This window comes from Triplophysa rosa, linkage group LG8 (genome assembly GCF_024868665.1).
Source record: "Triplophysa rosa linkage group LG8, Trosa_1v2, whole genome shotgun sequence".
Classification (NCBI taxonomy): Eukaryota; Metazoa; Chordata; class Actinopteri; order Cypriniformes; family Nemacheilidae; genus Triplophysa; species Triplophysa rosa.
In genome coordinates this window covers 7,629,122-7,647,584 of record NC_079897.1, presented here as the reverse complement: position 1 = coordinate 7,647,584, position 18,463 = coordinate 7,629,122, and the positions used below count along the sequence as shown (strand labels likewise).

At 40.0% G+C, this 18,463-nt stretch overlaps 1 protein-coding gene across 2 annotated transcripts in view; it reads right to left on the bottom strand.

The window, feature by feature from the left end:
• ascc3 (activating signal cointegrator 1 complex subunit 3) overlaps positions 1-18,463 on the bottom strand; it is a 285,207-nt gene that overhangs the window by 68,657 nt on the left and 198,087 nt on the right. For both annotated transcript variants that reach the window (XM_057340397.1, XM_057340398.1), the window contains one exon: positions 6,013-6,177. In XM_057340397.1, coding sequence (XP_057196380.1) covers positions 6,013-6,177 — 165 coding nt within the window. The remainder of the gene's footprint in view (positions 1-6,012; positions 6,178-18,463) is intronic.

The window sequence follows — 18,463 nt, the reverse complement described above, 5'->3', positions numbered from 1 at the left end:
TGTAAATGAAAACAAATTTTATATTTTATGACACTTTTCTCATTAAAGTACTGGATCAGCTTTAATTAAGAATGTGAGAGTTTGGTTAGGAAAATGTGTCAACATGTAATACAAATCTAACGATCACAGTTTTTTACATTTACATTTTTACTTTTGGCAAATATGCCAAGCAACAGTGCAATGTTTCGTTTAATTTTGGTAAATCAGTCTAGATGTGCTCCTTGCTGTTACTAGCATTACCCACAAACTACATTTGCAGTTATTCCGGAGTAGATGCAGTTAAAAACAACACGTTGAATGCTCGGGCAGTTTTACTGAACAGAATGGGTGTGCTGAATATAAATGAAAAATATTCTGGCTGTTTAGGTGAGAAAAGTTAATGATAGGAATAAACAAGAGAAAGCGTATAGGGCCTAAGACTAAACCTTGGGGAACACTCTGACTAAGACAGACTTTTAGGCAGTAGATGCTATATTTTTAGAACACTGAGCTCTATGAGAAAATGTGTTATACAGTAGTTGTACAGTATTACATTAAAATCTGTAAAGAATGTTCTTATTTATCTAATTTGGCTCTTAAAGCATAAAAGACAAAAACCAGATTGCAATGAAACAATACACAATATACAGACAATGGATATAATTAAGGCGAAAAATTCATTATCCAGAGAGGCCTACAGAATAAGGGCTTTATTCAGATCGTATAGATCCTTAAGAAACATGACCTGACTGACGAATTGCAGAAAGGCCAGGTAATGCTTATGGAGCTGTGATGAGCTGCAAATACAGTGTTGAGAGGGTGTAATAAAATGCTTTTATTAAAGAGCTGTGCTCTGCTAACAGTACCGGTCAAAACCTAATCAAAACTGTAGAATTACACAAAGGGAACTATGATGATTATGTTTCGACTAAAAAATCTAAACAACAACAAAAAAATGTTATAATATAGCATCTTCAATGTAGTCACCTTTTGCCTAAAATTTGCAGAAATGTTCTCTTGCCATTTTCTCAAGCAGCTTCTTGGGGTTTCAACTACTTCAATCCCTACATTCGTTCACTCTTTTTTACCCACAATGCACTCTGATTGTGAGTGTACATTCGACAGTGTACTATAACAGATCAAATTAATGTTATAGACCAGGGGTGCCCAATGTCGGTCCTGGAGGGCCACTGTCCTGCAGAGTTTAGCTCCAACTAGGCTCAACACACCTGTTTGAAAGTTTCTAGTCTGCTTTGTGAGACCTTGATTAGCTGTTCAGGTGTGTTTGATTAGGGTTGAAGCTAAGCTTTGCAGGACACCGGCCCTCCAGGACTGACTTTGGACACCCCTGTTATAGACAGTGGTGCTTTATTTTAAATATATTAAATAATTGTATTAAACGTGTAAATAAACGTGGAAAACAGTTGTTTTGTTCTCTTTTTTAAAAACCAATACAAAAATGTGACAAATTAGGTGAAAATTGCTTTAGCAATCCATGAAGCCACACAGGTGTAAGATAAACGTCATGTTGAATGTCCGTGGCAGTACTGCCAGACGCAGGTTATATTACGTCAGTGTCTGAAATTGTTCACTCTTTTTCATTCACTTCTTCCCCATATAGTGGACTCAAATGTCATTCGCTATATAGGGAATAGTGAAGGAGTGAGCGAGGGAACGGTTTCAGACACAGCACTGAACTGTGTTTCAGTTCTGTGGGTTGGACTCAGTGCAAGAAAATAGATTTTTCAAATGACTTTTTGTCTTTCTTTTGGTTGAAGTACATCTATAAAGGTTTAAAGCAGTGTTTATCTTCATCACCTTCGTGATGCTCAGTTGATGAACAGTGTTAGTGATTAGGTGACAAAACATAACCCAGTCGCCTTCAACAGAAGGAATCAGACTGTTAGTGTCAGCTGCGGACGGCACGCCCACCACCCACTGCTTACTCACCGACTTATGCACACGGCACACAACAAAATGCCACACTCTTATCTGACTGGCTGGCTGCTTTGCAATTTTCGAAAGTTGTGGGTTTACATTAGCCCCCTGGATTAAAAAAAATGTTTACAGGATACGGGCTGCTATAGTAAATTATGAGGATAAACCGATCTCTGGCTTCATTTTTGCTGGCTTATTTGAGTTATGCCTGTTAAATGGGTACTTACTTTGCCTACATCTCCCACTAAATGTATAGGCCTTTTTAATACCAGGGGACAAGGTATGACTGGAATGGAATATGTGTCTCCCATGATATTATCACCACACTCCTGCCCCATAATTCCCTTTTTTGTATGAAGACATTGGGTCTCATTCACTAAGCATGCGTACGCACAAATTTGTGCGTGAAACCTGCGTACGAACGCTTTCACGAACAAATCATGATTCACCAAAACTTTCGTACTAAAATGTATTCTAAATATAAGAGAAAACAGGAACAGTTGAAAGCACACGTACGCAAAAATCCCCAGTCTCTTTCTTTCCTTCTCTCTCTCCCGCTCTCTCTCTTTCTCTCTCTCTCTCTCTCTAAGAAAAAATGCATGTTTCATCATTTCATTTTACAACTATTTCATCATATACACTGAAAGAATAAAAAGAGATGCGTTAGACTATAGCTCGAGCTGCGAGGTTTCTCTGAGTAATAGCACTTTTACAGCCAGCTAACGAGAACTCTTCAAACTGCGTGTCTGTATAAAAGGTGTTTTATTGTGTATGAACTGACTTTTTGCGGCCGCTCATTTAGAATGCTCCAAATTCACTAACATTAGGACGAGGTTAAGAACAAATTCATGTGCGTAGGCACGTTTTGTGAATTAGGCAGAAAGTTTTCGTGGGAGGTTCAAATGTGCGTATAAATACGAAAAATCTACGCAATTATTAGTGAATGAGACCCTACGTTCCCTTTTGATTTCAATAGTTGCTTCTTTGCGGACTGTGTCTTTTACTCAGTAAACTAATCAGTCTATGACTGTGGTATCATAGTCATGTTGTATTTTTAAAACCCTAAACTACATGTTGGTTAACCACAGATTTAACTATTACATTAACTCTTTTTTTATAGTGCAGTAACTAATCCATCAGAACTAAAGTTACTTACCGATACTCAGGTTCATATGTACAGAATTAGCACCCAGAAGATTAAGTTTGATGCAGAAAAATGTAGGCGATGTACAGGACTGAAATTAATTTATTGCACCTGCTGACTGTGTTGCCATGACAGGCAGGTCTTTTAGTTTCTAATATTGAAATGAAGTGCAAGTATTTCACTCCACATAACAGAGCCAAAGAAATCTGACATTGAAAATAAACCACTTGCTCTGATCTCAAGTGATAATAAGCTGCATTTGGTGAAGAGAAGCGCGCGCAGCCTCCCTGACCTGCAGTTAGCATTTAAAAAAACAAACCCCCCAAAAAGATAGCTCCGTCTCATTTCCTTTCAATTATTTGTCCCTTAGAGCTACTTAAAGCCTTTGTCAGCACCAGTCCTCAAAGTAAAACTACAATAATGAAGAAATATGGGGTGTAAGAAAGTTAGTTGTACCCTTGGACACTTTCGCATGTCTCCTGAAGGGCAACATTGCGGTGTCGTTGTAGTTTAGCTTTGTAGATTGTCACTGAGTAGGTGTGCGTATTGCTTGAGCTCACTGGGTAAAGTCTTGTGTGTGACTGACACATGACTGTGGCTCATCAGAACCGATCATGGATATGGGAAACCCTGTAACACAGGCCGCCCTCTCCGCCTGTCAGGATTTGCATAATCACACTAATATCCCAAAGGGCCGGAGTGATTCCACTCGAGGTGGCTGTCAATCAACATCAGCAAGGTCCCGTCAATCACACACACACACACACACACACACACACACACACACACACACACACACACACACACACGCACACATCCTTCGAAGAAGAAAATTACCTACAACAAACTGGACAAACTACCGGGCTATTATTAGTACATCTATCAGGGTACTCGTCACAATATACAGTATAACCTATACAAAGGTTATAATAATAAACACTTTTACTGTACCGATGACTTCAGTAATTACTTAAGTAGCTTAAATAATAGAGCTGGGTTTTGCGACCAAATTGGCGATTCGATTCAAATCTTATTTACATGGTTTCAATTAGATTCAACTTCGATTTAATATCGATTAGTTATCAGTACCTAGATTAAAATGCTAGTTTTGCAGACAGGGAATCCATATTTAAATATATATGCTGGTATCTGAAACACCCCTACTCACATTCACATGACAAGGCCGTATGTTAACTTTTTTTGCACGTAGCACTGTTGCTACAGAGGTTTAAAGATTTGTAGCACAGGCCAAACAGTTTAGCACAAGTGTAAACATCTGTTATATTAGAAAAAATACACACAAAAAATATTTATGTGTAGCTTTTTACATAAATAGGCTAGGGGTTGAACGAACTAGTCGACTAGTCGACATTAATGCTCTGACTTGATGTCGACTAGTCGCGGGTCACATGATTTTGACACTGTGCCTTTAAGAAGAGGCTGTTCCAAGAGAGCTGCGCATGGGATGTCATTCCCACCCGCTTCAGCGGGATTCTGTCACACTCCCCGCAATAATATGTATGTTATCTTGTCCTGCTTCCGCACGCATCATTAATGTGTCCTGTTTTCGTCCACAACATTCACGATTTGATCTGAAGCCGCAAAAGCTCGCAGGTAAAGCCTAGTTGTTTTCGTTGTTGTTGCTCTTGTGCAATAGATGAACAACAGTTCATTTGTATTTGGATACTATATTTTTAGGGGCTATTTTGCGGGAGTGCGCCATTCTCCCGCAGCCCGCCCGCACACAATAGTGTCTTACAGCCCACACCCATCAAATCCCGTTGCAAAACGTTCATTCCCTCACTCTTATTTTATTTATTAATGACGTCATCGACTAGTCGACATCGATGCGACTTTTATCACATAATAGTCGACTTCAAAAAATCTGAGGTCGTTCAACCCCTAAAATAGGTAGGTAACGGACGAAGTACATTATTTTTACAGTTGGGCAAATTAGGGCCATATAATTTAGTTTTTCCCAAGCTCCTTTTTTCCGTTTTAATGGGAAAAAAGGGGTGTAACTGTACGTGTATTCGTACTGAACCGTCTCGGGCAACATTCCAAATACTCCTTCGAAGGGCAGAGCCCTTGGAGTTTAGTCTTTGGAGTGAACAGGGCATTTGCGTGACATTATGTAGACATTTGGAATGCACTTGGCAAAGGAAGCGATGTAATTTCAAGCAAGCACCGAGGCAAACACACCTCACACAAACAAGCAGCTCTGTCTAAAACACGTGCAAAACTGTAACACGTGCACGCACACGTGCTACACTGGAAAATTTATTCTTGGCACAGTTTTCGTAGCATGTGCGACATATATGTTGCACTATACAGCCCTGCAGTAACAGAGCCCACACAATTATGTTAGGAATTACTTTTTATTTTTACTTTGCGTAACCAAAAAAGTAACCAACGTTTTTACTTTTTATTTTAACAGTTAAATTCATAACAACATGAAACATGTTTGTAAAAATAAAACAGATTTCAACATTCAAAATGCCCATAAATATCAGCGCGAGTGATGGCGACATCTTCAGGACGAGAGACGAAATACAGATATTCTTATCCTTGAAGTAAAGCACACGCATTTAGAATCGATACGGAGATTTCCCGAATCGGTATTGTTTCGTTAAATTGAAAATCGAATAATCAATATTTTTTACACAGCCCTGTTAAATAAGCCATCTAAAACGGCATAATATTATATTCTCATAATATTCTCTTCCTATTTGTTGTACTTCAGTGGAAAAACAAAATTCTGTTTGGGTACGGCATTTCGTATAGGCCCCCTAAAAGATGCAATTACATTGAAGAGTCTATAAAAGCATCATACAGTAGAAATGTAATGAATGTCTGAGCATGCAGTTTTTGCCTGTGAACTGGACTTGTGACTTTAGCGCCTCTATTTTAAGGCATGTGATGTGGAGTATAATGATCTTAGCATGTGTTACCTGACGCAGTGTCCTGGCCACCAGGCTCTCGAGAACAGGCCCTCTATCCTCATGGAGAAGATGGACTTCATCTAGTATGAGCAGTCGGACGATCTGGGACAGAGCCACGTCACCCACACTTTTCCTGGTCACCACGTCCCACTTCTCTGGAGTCGTCACCAGCATCTAGAGACAATAATACTGCTATGAGGTGATGAAGGCCTTGAGTAACATGCGTTAGGTAATAACAGCAGCACCAGGCATGTGATTTGGGCACTGTTCTGTAAGAAACTGCAAACAAAGTCATGACAATGAGTTGATCAGTTTGACATGTTGTCAGTCAAGTCAATTTTATTTTTATAGCACTTTTTACAATTTGCATTTAATCAAAGCAGCTGTACAAGAAAAAAAGGAGAACATATACGTTGAACAAACACAGAATAACCTTAAAGCCACAATATGGAATATTCGGACCGCTAGATGGCGCACTTTCGAAACAACAACAAAAGGCGAAGCTAAATGACGATATGTATGAGAGTGGAATTATGGGACATGTCGTTTTCACCATCCAGAGGCGTATGGAGATCGCCCATCATGTTCACAGACGAGGTAATGAATTAATTTTATTTTATGTCATCGTAATGAATTAGCTTGCAAGAAACGTGTAATGTAATGCTACGTTAGCCTGTGACTGATATTGGACTTTGTCAATTGGTTTGGTAGCTTAATGCTACACAGTTTTCCGTGTTTAAAACAGTCATACAGTCGTCTTTTAAAAAGTAAATTGGAACAAACCCACAGCATTTACAAGTAACGTTATTGGCTACATATTTTTGTGCGACATACACTGTATTTCATAGGATAACTGCATTCATAACTATTCAAATAATTTGTGCATGAGTATTTTGTGTACAATAAAAAAAGGGCTTACCTGTCTATTAAAACACATGCGAGAGAGGAGTCTCTGTCGAGTCCAAGTTGGTCGCGAAGCTCTCTCCATTTAGAAAACGCTTTTATTAATATTAATCCTTGTTTTATTTCTTCGTTTGTCCATAAAGCTGCTTGCCTCATTTGGCCTACATTTACACTTTTTTGGGTTTCCTTTACTCGCCGAAGAGTAATCGTGATCCATAATAAAAGAACAACAGATGCTGCGTCCCAGATGCTGTATAACCACTTCCGCATTTGCGTGTTGCCGTAGTTTCTGCAACCGGAAACTGAGGGTAGTGCGGAGCACCGGATATTAAGTCACTGATATACGACAAATACAAGGGAGACAAGGGACGGGCCATTATTTTAAATAGGAATTTTTCTGGATTTGCACATTCTTGGGAACATTTGGGATAATGTAAGTACACAACTGCATGAAATATATCACACTGTGCAAGTGATTTTGGGATATTTCATAACAAAATCCTTCCATATTGTGGCTTTAAGAGTAATATGAAATAGAGCAAGTACATACACATAAAGAACTAAGAGAACTCATCACTTCAACAGTTCTTGCTCTATAAATGGTGCTGGCAGAAGGGACTCACAAACGTGTGTGTGGGTCACACTATTGGCTAAACTGCTTTACCAACTACTAGGAGGATTTACAAAAAAGCATTTCCAAAGAACCATGTTAAACACCTATTTGACCATCAGCCAACATCATCAATGTAAACCTTTAAATGCACACATAAAGTTAGCTAAACTGACAAATTTACATGTATCTAAATATACAGCATCCATTAAAAATGCATTACATGAGACAAACACACTAACAAATGAAATGATAGGTCATTCACTTTATGTTGAATGGCATTTACCAGTATGTCTGTTACAGAATATAGGTCCTGGGCTTTTAGAGATGTGCTTTTAGTTTTAGGCAATACATGCCGACTATTAGCATACAGACAGATAGCTCCACACAGTCAGTTCCAAAATTAAAATGGTTTTAAAACATTACTTAATGTGAATTTCTATCAGGGTTGCTATTTGGAGACCTCTTAAAGCCAAAGCACAAAACCACACCAAGTTATGTTGCATATTTAAATGATGAAGAGTTGTGTTTCTTGTGTTTCAAACCGTTCTCGGCCCGGTACTTTTAGCACAATTGGCTGAACAAAAAGGTGTGAAAAAGCATTTGCCTTCATTTTGGGCATTATGAGTTGTGTTCTTTCTGTTATTTAGCAAAGTAAAGATCCAATAAAATATTCTGATCACCCTCCATAAGCTCTAAGCATCTGCAAATTCCCGCAAGCCATATAGTGGAAAATAAAACCATGTCCGTACCGGCTGGGCAGGATCAGCACAGAATGGAACGGTTCAGCAAAGAGAACGCTTTGCCCTGATGGTCACTTAAAATTTAAAAATGTGAAATTGAAAATATGATTTTTAAAACAAATCTGTGTATGAACAGATCTTAGTATATTCACTCCGAACAGAACTGAAAACTGCATTTTGATGGTGTCCAAGTGACGCCTATAGCCAGTGAGTTGTTTTGATGAAATGAGATGAATTCATTCTGAAGGAGATGTTAGTGTCAATGTCCAGGGCTCAAGATAATGTTGGCCAATCATCTTGATCTCTTTTGAGAGACATGAACTACTGTAGTCAGAGACACAAGACACTTTTAATGGCTATTATGCATGCACCACTCAAATGATGGGCTGGTCTTGGTTTTTAAAGAACTAAATGATACAATTCTACAAGAATTGCCACTGGTGTCGGCTGTCTTAAAAGTGGAATCACTCAAAAAACAAAATATGATTATTTTAACACCATTAAGCAACATTTTAGAGCAGAAACGTACAACAATGCATAATTAATGGTCTGAGAGCTGTTTACCAACCTGTCTGTGAGTGTTGAAATTCTTCTTAAACACTTTCACTAAAAGCAGTTCATTAAATCCTCTCTGGTTTGCATTTAAATCAATCTGCACAGCCATTAGAGACTGCTTCTGGAAGAGAAAACGCACGGATGCTGTTAATTAGACCGCCACTAATCTAAATGGAAGCGCTGGCAAACAGGTAGCAGAGCTAAAGTGTTCATTTTAATCACAATACAAAGCCAGGATGGTTAAAAAAGACATGTTTTACCTCATAGATGTCGACTTTATTTTTTAAGACAGCTCAAAAAAATGTTGAAACACTTACTCATTTTTTGTTTAAAGGGGACATTTCACGAAAATACGATTTTTTTCTGTGTTTGATTGCTATAATCAGTTCCCCGGTGCATCTACCCACACAGAAAACGTGAAAAAGTACAATACAGTCATTTTGCTTTGTTACGCCTTTCTCTGAAAGCATGAGAAAAAATCAGCGCTTCAGATAACGCACTTCTTCTGACGTAGGAGAATGATCTTATTGTAATATCACCGCCCCGTAGTCTGCTCGGTTCCACCCATGGCGCACCATTGTGGTTTTGCAAGCGACACGAGTGTATCTGTAATAACGCAATGGCGAAAGTTCGTGCTAAGTGTTCTGTTATTGGGTGCACAGACCAGCACAGATCATTATTTAGAGTCACAGCCTCAGAGAAGACGCAAGAGCAGTGGATTATTTTTATTTTTAATGGGAATCCTCCGGAAAGAGTTAGAGTTAACTAGTACTATAGGTCACCAACAAAATTAGCACAATTAACTTGTGTAACATGACGGTAACAGCATCATTGTGTTTACGTAACTTGCAATAAAGCAAACACAACAAGCCTAGAATATGATCATCATTACATAACGTTAGTATGATGTAATCATAGCAGTACAACACGCGTTGTTACGAGCTGAACCGTTTTGACTACGTGACTGTTGAAAACAGTTTTGAAGATTTAAGTTTGTAAAAAAACTTACCATGTAGACACAGCTTGTCCAATCCGAACTTGTACAGCATGTCCTCGGATGCCTCTTCTTCTGTGTCCGAGCAGCCATCTCTCGCTTAGGATTTACGCTTACGCTAAACAGTTTCTATGGTAGCTTGAGAATGTATGGGCGTGGACACACCTCCGTGAAGTTGGGGGTGTGGTTATCAAGTGCCCATCATCATCATACGGAAGAAGCGCTCAGAAGCGGCCATTCTTGAGAACGCGTTTTTTGCAAGGTAAAGATAGTGGCGTTGTGCTTCATCCTTGAAGTATTTTGACCAAAAAAATGTCACATCTCTATTATAAAGACCTCAGAGAACTGTATCAACTTGGGTAAAGTAGGCAAAAAAAGCTCCCCTTTAAATTTTTTTGTTATCTTCGTTAACTGTAAACTCTTCAGAACTAGGGATTAAAACAATTGCAACTACAGGATTTATGCTGTGACTACTAGCATCCAAAATAAATGAAAACTATGTTATATTCCAGCATCTTCAAAGTAGTCACACTTATCTCAGATTTTCTAAATCCTTCTCTTTCATTTTATCAAGCAGCTACTTGAGGGCTCACCCTGTGATGCTTTTAAACCATGCTAAAGAAATTGCCATCTACTAAGGTCTCTTAATGGCTGCTTTCCCCTTATTATCTGTTCCTAGTCATGCATTTCAAATCATATTTAAAAAAACATTTTAGTTACTAATGAAAGAAATGAATATGTTGGTTTCAAAACTTTGTGTGTGGGTCAAAGAGAGATGTCCCATCAAACAAATTTTAAAAAGTGATTTTATTTCCATAGAAAGCACATTAAATATAAGGAAAATGTCTACTTTATGGTTTAAACTAAGTTTTTGGAGAATAAAAATTAAAAATTTTGTTAAAACAATGTTACACTGTCATTCAGTGTAACACAATATTTATGTACAAATTCAAACAACATTCTTATTCTGACTTGTATTGTACATATTAAAATATATAAAATAATAAGTGAGCATATTAAATTTAATGTGCTTTAAATGAGTAAACAAATCTTATTGACAAATGGGCAAAACCTAGGATAGTGGCAAATTTAGAGGTTTTCAAATCCCAGCTGAAAACCTATTTTTTCAGTCTGGCCTTTGAAACAGGGGTTGTGTGAGTTATGTGATTTGAGCTGTTTGATTTGTTTTATTGCTGTCCCACATGTATGTTGGTTGTATGTGTTTTATGGTACTATTGATTTTAATATTGTGAAGCACTTTGGGCAAAACATTGCATTTAATGTGCTGTATAAATAAATGAAGTTGAAATTAAAAATATATATATAATTACAACTAATTGGCATTTGAGCAGAGTTTCTTGTTAGCAGGTCTAGCCTAACGACAGGCCTGGTATCTTAATTACCAACCCGCCTATGAAAACGCCTCTGTTGCGAGCAGGCTGGCTTTCTGTCGTTATTCTGAAGAGTTAACATTCACCTGCTTCAGACCTGTACACAAACACACTATTTGCGCCTCTGCCCTCCTCCCTCAGTTTCCATGGCAACAGTCATCAGATGGAGTGGGTGGTAAAGGGGCGAGTGGAGGGTTGTTGCGCTGGTTGTGATGGCTTCTAGGCGTGCAATAACAACATGTGACTGAGTCACGGCAGACTATGTGCATCAACTTTCCTCAAGAGAGAGAAATCACAGTTCCACCATTTCAGTTTTTCTATTTAAAGAACAGTTCACCCCAAAATTCATAATGTACTCATCGTCATGTCGTTCCAAACCCACCTGCAGATATTTAATAAAAAAGATTTCTAAAGAACGTTTTCATAAAAGTAAAAAGATGAATAAATAAAAACATCCCACATGGCTCATAGTATTGCAAAGCCAACAGTATCATGAAATCTATCTGAGAAAAAAAAAAAAAAGTCACATTCATTAAAAATCCGCCCATCCACTACAGCTCACAAATGTCATTCTTCATTCTGTATATCTGAACTGACATGTCACATTTCAACCGTATCACACGAGCACCAGTGCTGTCAGGCTCTGATCTGGCCGTTGGGACGAGGCCACATTTCAACATGCCATTTCCTTTAATCTGAGCATGAAGCCCAATGAGACTTTAGAGCTCCAGTAAAAGGTTTCATTTCACAAAGCCATTGTGTGGTATATAACCTTAGCAACGCATTCAGAAATATTGGCCTTTATTCCCTGTTTATTTATTCACTTTTGAACTAATCCAAATGTTCAGATGAGCTACCTGGTCTTCAGGTGAACTGTGATTACAGTAAATATAACCTGCACAGGTACAGTATGTCATTTTCCATATTTATTGGCCTTTCCATATGTTGTTTTAAACAGTGGGGGAAACAGGAGTTTAATAAATCTGTGTATTAGTACCACTAGAAGATACTCGGTCTACACAGCTCTTTCCTTATTTAATCTAATAAATGTAAATAGTTTGGAGTATTGCATGAATGCCTTTCTTAATACTTATTTAATCTAATAAATGTAAATAGTTTGGAGTAACACATGAATGCCTTTCTTAATAGGTAAGGCTCAGCAGTTCAGTTCTCTGATCTGCAGCAATAAAAACAGCCATGGGCTCTCTTGAGCCAGTCTTCCAAATGCCCGAAATCTCCTTTATTTCAACAAACACACAAAATGAGCTAGACACCACATCAGATGTAAAAAGCTGCTGTTCCAGAAATAAGAGTAATGAAATGGGAGTCCTTTTTGTTTTATTATACCATGGTGTAGCATGAGTTGACTTTCCATCCTGATAACTATTGGCCGGTTTAAGACACTTACCTAAAAAGAGGATATCAGACAGAAGATGAGGATCTGGAAGTGAAAAATCACACTCACTAATGAAACACAGTCTATAAACACTGACCCACGCTGCCAATTACTGCTGTGACTCACAACATCCTCTTCATAAAAGCAGCATGAAGAAAATCATGTCAATGTGAAATCTTTTTGTTGAGTGACTTTCTGAAATGTGGAAACATTGTTAAAACATAAACCTTTGTTTCATGCAAATGATGTTTGTCTGCATAATTGGATTTCCATACAGTTCTAGAGACACAACTCTGTAAATATCGTTTAATTAGCCCTTACCAGCAAATTACTGGTAAAGTCATTCTGGTAAATTTATGGTAAACACACAAACGTGCTGTTCACACAAGCGTCCATACAGCTGTCTCAAAATACCAGTAATATGATGTCATCAAGCGGAAGTTTCCTTATAAATAGCTGCAATACAACCGGACTTATGTTTGAAATTATGGTGGGGTGTGATTTAATCCAAACGAACACTGTGTTGTTGATGTTTGGAACATACACTTGCTCTTAACCCAAGTACACTGCGCTGAGCCGCTCGCGTGTGGTGTAGACAGTGTACGGTCACTTTGTGTATTTACAGTAGGGATGAACCGATACCATTTTTTAAAGACTGAGTATGAGTACCAATATGTTTTTTGGTACTCGCCGATACCGATGCCTGTACCTTTTCACAACACAGTGAGACAAATAAAAATAGAATAGCTTCATAATTACAAACAACTCCACCTTAAACACATTATGAAGAAAAAAAACATTTTATGGCTTGTCAAAAACTTTCAAAGCAAATTTCACAACAAATTTCAGTCAGTTATGTCACATGAGGTATCGGTCTTCGATATCGGTGCATTTTTATGAGTACGAGTACATGAGTACATTTCTTGTTTTGTTTCTTTGACCGAAGTTGAATAGCTTTTATGTTTTGTCGCTCGAATCTGCATGTATTCTGATGACTGTGATGATGCACAAGAAGCCTTATTAAACTGGAGAGCGATATAACAGCTTTTGCATTGCGTCGGTCCTTTTCTCTGGTCATTTTAATACTTTTTTCTCTATACATCCCAACTTTGCGTTTCAACATGGAGATAGAAAACTTAAAAACTACACTGAACTACATGTGGACAAATGCAGAGACGCGAGAATAAAAACTGCGGGCAGAAACAGTAATGTTCATATATACAGATACACAGAAGGTGCGCGAAGGACGTGAGCAGTTTGGCGAATACATGAGAAAGTGTTTGGCACTGTTTTGAACAACTTCAGTGCAGAAGTATGAAGAGATACACAGCGCAGAGTGTGCGCGTCATCTGCGTTAGAGTGTTGTGATTGGCCCAAAGCAGTCAGCTCGTCATGCGTTGTACGTGCTTTTACCGATAATCCTCATTCTTCATTCACACAGCACCTCAAACTGGTAATTTGCCGGTAATCTTACAACCTCTATTACTGGTAAATTGAGAGTACCGATTTACCGGAAAGGTTCTGTTCACACACAATATGTTAAGTACTATGTCAATTTTCTGGCAGTTTACAAGTGAAGACTGTATGTGTGAAAAGGGCTATTGTCTATATCGATCCACTTGTGTTGCACAATATACCGAAATTATTGAAATGTGTCTACTGATATATGCATAAAGCATATTGCACTATTTAGCAAATTATTGCATATAACATGTTTCTTTAATATCCCTACTGTCCAAGAATTACTATCCCACATTTGCATTAATGTATGTTAGATATATGCCATATAACGAGAGAGAATTTCTATATAACTGGTTACATTTCCATTCTAGTTAATGTTTTTTCCTTATCCAATATTAGCTATGCTAATGCATTTATTTTAGAGTCAGTTTTTTATACTTATGATTGACGCCGGCTGGAAGGCCGGCTGCAGCACCGGACTGGATCCCGGCTGCACGGGGCTGGGCACATGACTGGACATCGGGCAGGATCCCGGACTGGACACCAGACTGGACACCGGACTGGATGCCGGCTGGATCACTGGCTGGAAAGGACAGGACACCGGCTGCACTGGACTGGACACCCGCTGCACCGGACTGGACACAGGACTGGACACCAGACTGATCGCCGGCTGGGATGCCGGCTGCTGCACCGGCTGGGACGCTGGCTGCTGCACCAGCTGAGAAGCCGGTTGCTGTGCCGGGCTGGGTGCTGGACTGGACACTGGCTGTACTGGAGTCCGCGCCCCCCTCCGTTGCCACTTCTTCTTCAGCCAAGCCACCCTTCTGGTGGTCGGCTGAAGGAAGGAGGTGAAGGGCACGGATGGCTCGGGGTTGGAGGCCTCCGACGAGGACCCCCAGGATTCTCGCCTCCCCCGCTTGCCAATGAGGCTAGTGGACGGTGGAGAGGCTGCCGAGACTGGGGAGGATGGCGTGGCGGTGCCCACAACCCCGATCTGCAGGGAACCACGCTCAGGGATCGTGACCAGCGGAGATGGGTAGCTGGTATGTGCTGAGGCCGTGGACTCCGAACGCTCCACGGCGGAGCGGCCTCAACGCCCTCATCTCCACCCGCGAAAGTGGGTCCCTGAGACCGGAGTTAAATAGCACCGCGAGTTCCTCCTCCCCGAAGATGCCATTTTCGGCGACGTCCAGGAACCTCTCCACGTACTCGTCCACGCTCTCGCTCCCCTGGCGAAGTCCGCAGAGGAGGCGAGCTAGGTGGGACCGCCCGGTGCTCATGCTGCCTACTGGGTTCTGATGTGGCTCTTGCGTTCTGTCATGACTCAGTGATGGAAGAACCCAAATGCAGGCAGGCGTGAAGGGGTTAACAAAACAAGACTTCATACAACAAAACAAAAGACTTCTCACGAGAAAGTAAAACAGGAATCAAAGCAAAAGCAAGGGAGTCCAATACGTAAAATAACAATCCAAACGACAAGCAACACAGGCAGGAACAAGACGAGAAACTCACAGTGTTGCATTTACAGGGAAACGTGGAACAAACACATCAAACGCAAGAGCACAGGACAATGAAACATGAGGGCATTAAATAGGAAAGACAAACGAAGGATAATTGGCGAGGGCAGGTGGGGAACATTAGACACGGCAGGGAAGCAATACAGGAAATGAGAGGGGCGGGGCCAATGACAAGACACGAGAAAGTACATGAGATGTAAAAACGTAAACAACCCATGGCTTTCTCACATAGAACCTAAGGGCTCCGTCCCGATCCTGCCACACAACTAGAAATACAGAAACAAGAAGGCAGGACCGTGACACACCTATGACAACACAAATTTACCCTTCAATAAGGTTATTTGCAAAGTCGTGGATTCTGTATATTAGGCATTTTACTGTACAGTGGTTACTACGGCAACATGAATATAAGACAGAAACAGTGCAAAGACCCAAGCTGCAGAAACTGATCTTCAACAGAAGCACTGCAAAAGAGTGATTTAGGAAGAGACATGAATTTATGAGTTTTAGGTTTATGTTTTGGGGATAGATATGTGTATTAGGGTGTTGTTGGAGTAGATATGTTTTGAGGGAAGGAACACATCCCAATGGTAAACTATTTGTTGATTGGGTTAACTAATCATTTAGTGAGACTGACAAATTGATAAAATATTTTTTTGTAGGTATGCATGCATTGGGGTGATGCTGAGTTAGGTATGTGTGTTTTGGGGTGATGTCAGGGTATGTATGCATATTTTCAGTGATAATGCGGTGATGTTGGGAAGCACAGGAATATGTGTATTGGGGTGATGTCAGGGTAGGTATGTGAGTATAGGGTTGACGTTGAGGTAGATATGTGTGTATAGGGGTGATATAGGGGCAGCTATATGTGTATAGGGGTAGCATTGGTGTAGGTATGTGTGAGTTAGTGTTATGTCGGGGTAGGTATGTGTGTAAAGGGGTGATGTAGGGGCAGCTATATGTGTATAGGGGTAGCATTGGTGTAGGTATGTGTGAGTTAGTGTGATGTCGGGGTAGGTATGTGTGTAAAGGGGTTATGTCGGGGTAGGTATCTGTGTGTCGGGATAGGTATCTGTGTATTGGGGTGATGTTGGGGTATGTATGAGTGTATAGGGGTGATGTCGGTGTATGTTTGTTTGTATAGGGGTGTTGTCGTGGAAGGTATGTGTGTATAGGGGTGATGTCGGTGTAGGTGTGTTTGCATAGGGGTGATGTCGGGGTAGGTATGTGTGTATAGGGGTGATGTCGGGGTAGGTACGTGTGTATAGGGGTGATGTCGGGGTAGGTATGCGTGTATAGGGGTAATGTTGGGGTAGGTATGCGTGTATAGGGGTAATGTTGGGGTAGGTATGCGTGTATAGGGGAGATGTCGGTGTAGGTATGTGTGTATTGGGGTGATGTAGGGGTAGGTATGTGTGTATAGGGTGATGGGGCAGGTATGTGTGTATAGGGGTGATGTGGGTATGTGTGTATAGGGTGATGTTGGGGCAGGTATGTGTGTATAGGGGTGATGTAGGGGCAGGTATGTGTGTATAGGGTGATGAATTGGGTTGCTGTTGGGGTATAAATGTGCGTATTGGGTTGATGTATTTATGTATTGGGGTGATGTCGGGGTAGGTGTGTGTATTGGGGTGTAATGGGACACGGGGGTATATGTGACAGAGAGAGATTAAAGGAAATTTACAATGTGAACTTTATAAATGAGAGTGAGTGGAGAGACAATTTAGAAGAAAGAGCAAGAGACAATGGAAAAAGAAGAAATAGCATGTGCTGTGATGAAAGGAAAGGCACAATAAATAATAGAATGGTTAGGTTGTAACCTGCTGTTCACCTTGGGCAGCGCCGGGTGATACAGCTCTGATGATATCCACCAATCAATATCTAACGACCGCCTCGTGGGTCTTGATAAGACACTGCACGCCTTATGCTTCCCATGCCATTCTGGGCAATTAACTAAAATAACCTGTTTAAACACAGAAGAAGCAAACACTCGAGTCAGAGCCAAACCGTAAGGTCTGCTGGTAATGACCAATTCTTTTTCCTGTCTCAGTGCCTACCAGACACCTTAGAGACAACTTCAACAGTGTAAAAATAGGCACGATACCTGATCCTCTCCCAGCTAACTACTGCAGACATGGTCGTTTTTAAACAACTTTGGTAGGTCTTTGTTGTAAAGACACAAGGCTGAGGGGCGCTGTGCTCAGCTTCAGAGTGGGTGTGATGAAGCCTTATTATTCTACGAAACAACCCACTATGCTTCATATCTCTTCAGTTGTGCTTTGTTTGCAGTCCTGTTTGCCAAGTACAGTGAGGGCACTCAATTGATACGGGCCGAGGATGGCGAGTTCCCAGTGGGAGAGCGTGAAGATCATTTCTTCTCACTGAGTCATTGATATTACATACCTCACACCACTTCACGCCATGAACCAATCCTGTTCTGTACAAATCTATTCCTCATCTCCTCTTTCATTTTAACAATTAAATGCTCTATTCCTCTTTTAATGTATGAGAATGTTTAACAGCATCACACTGAACTTCAAGCGCATATGGTTGTGACTACACCTGTATTGAAACACCATTACACTGCGTTCCAAATTATTATGCAAATGATATCTTTCTCTGGTTTTCCTAATTTGTCGATGCAAATGACAGTCAGTATAATTTTCAAGTAATCAACAGTTAGGGTACATTTGGAATTTTATTGAACAAACCTCCCACTGACAACAGTATTTATTTAAAAAATGAAAAACTCAAAATGCACTGTTCCAAATTATTATGCACAACAGAGTTTGAAAACATTTCATAGGTTGTAAAAAACTGAAAATGGTCATTTGTTGAATTTGCAGCATTAGGAGGTCATATTTACTGAAATCAAAAGCTATTTCAATCA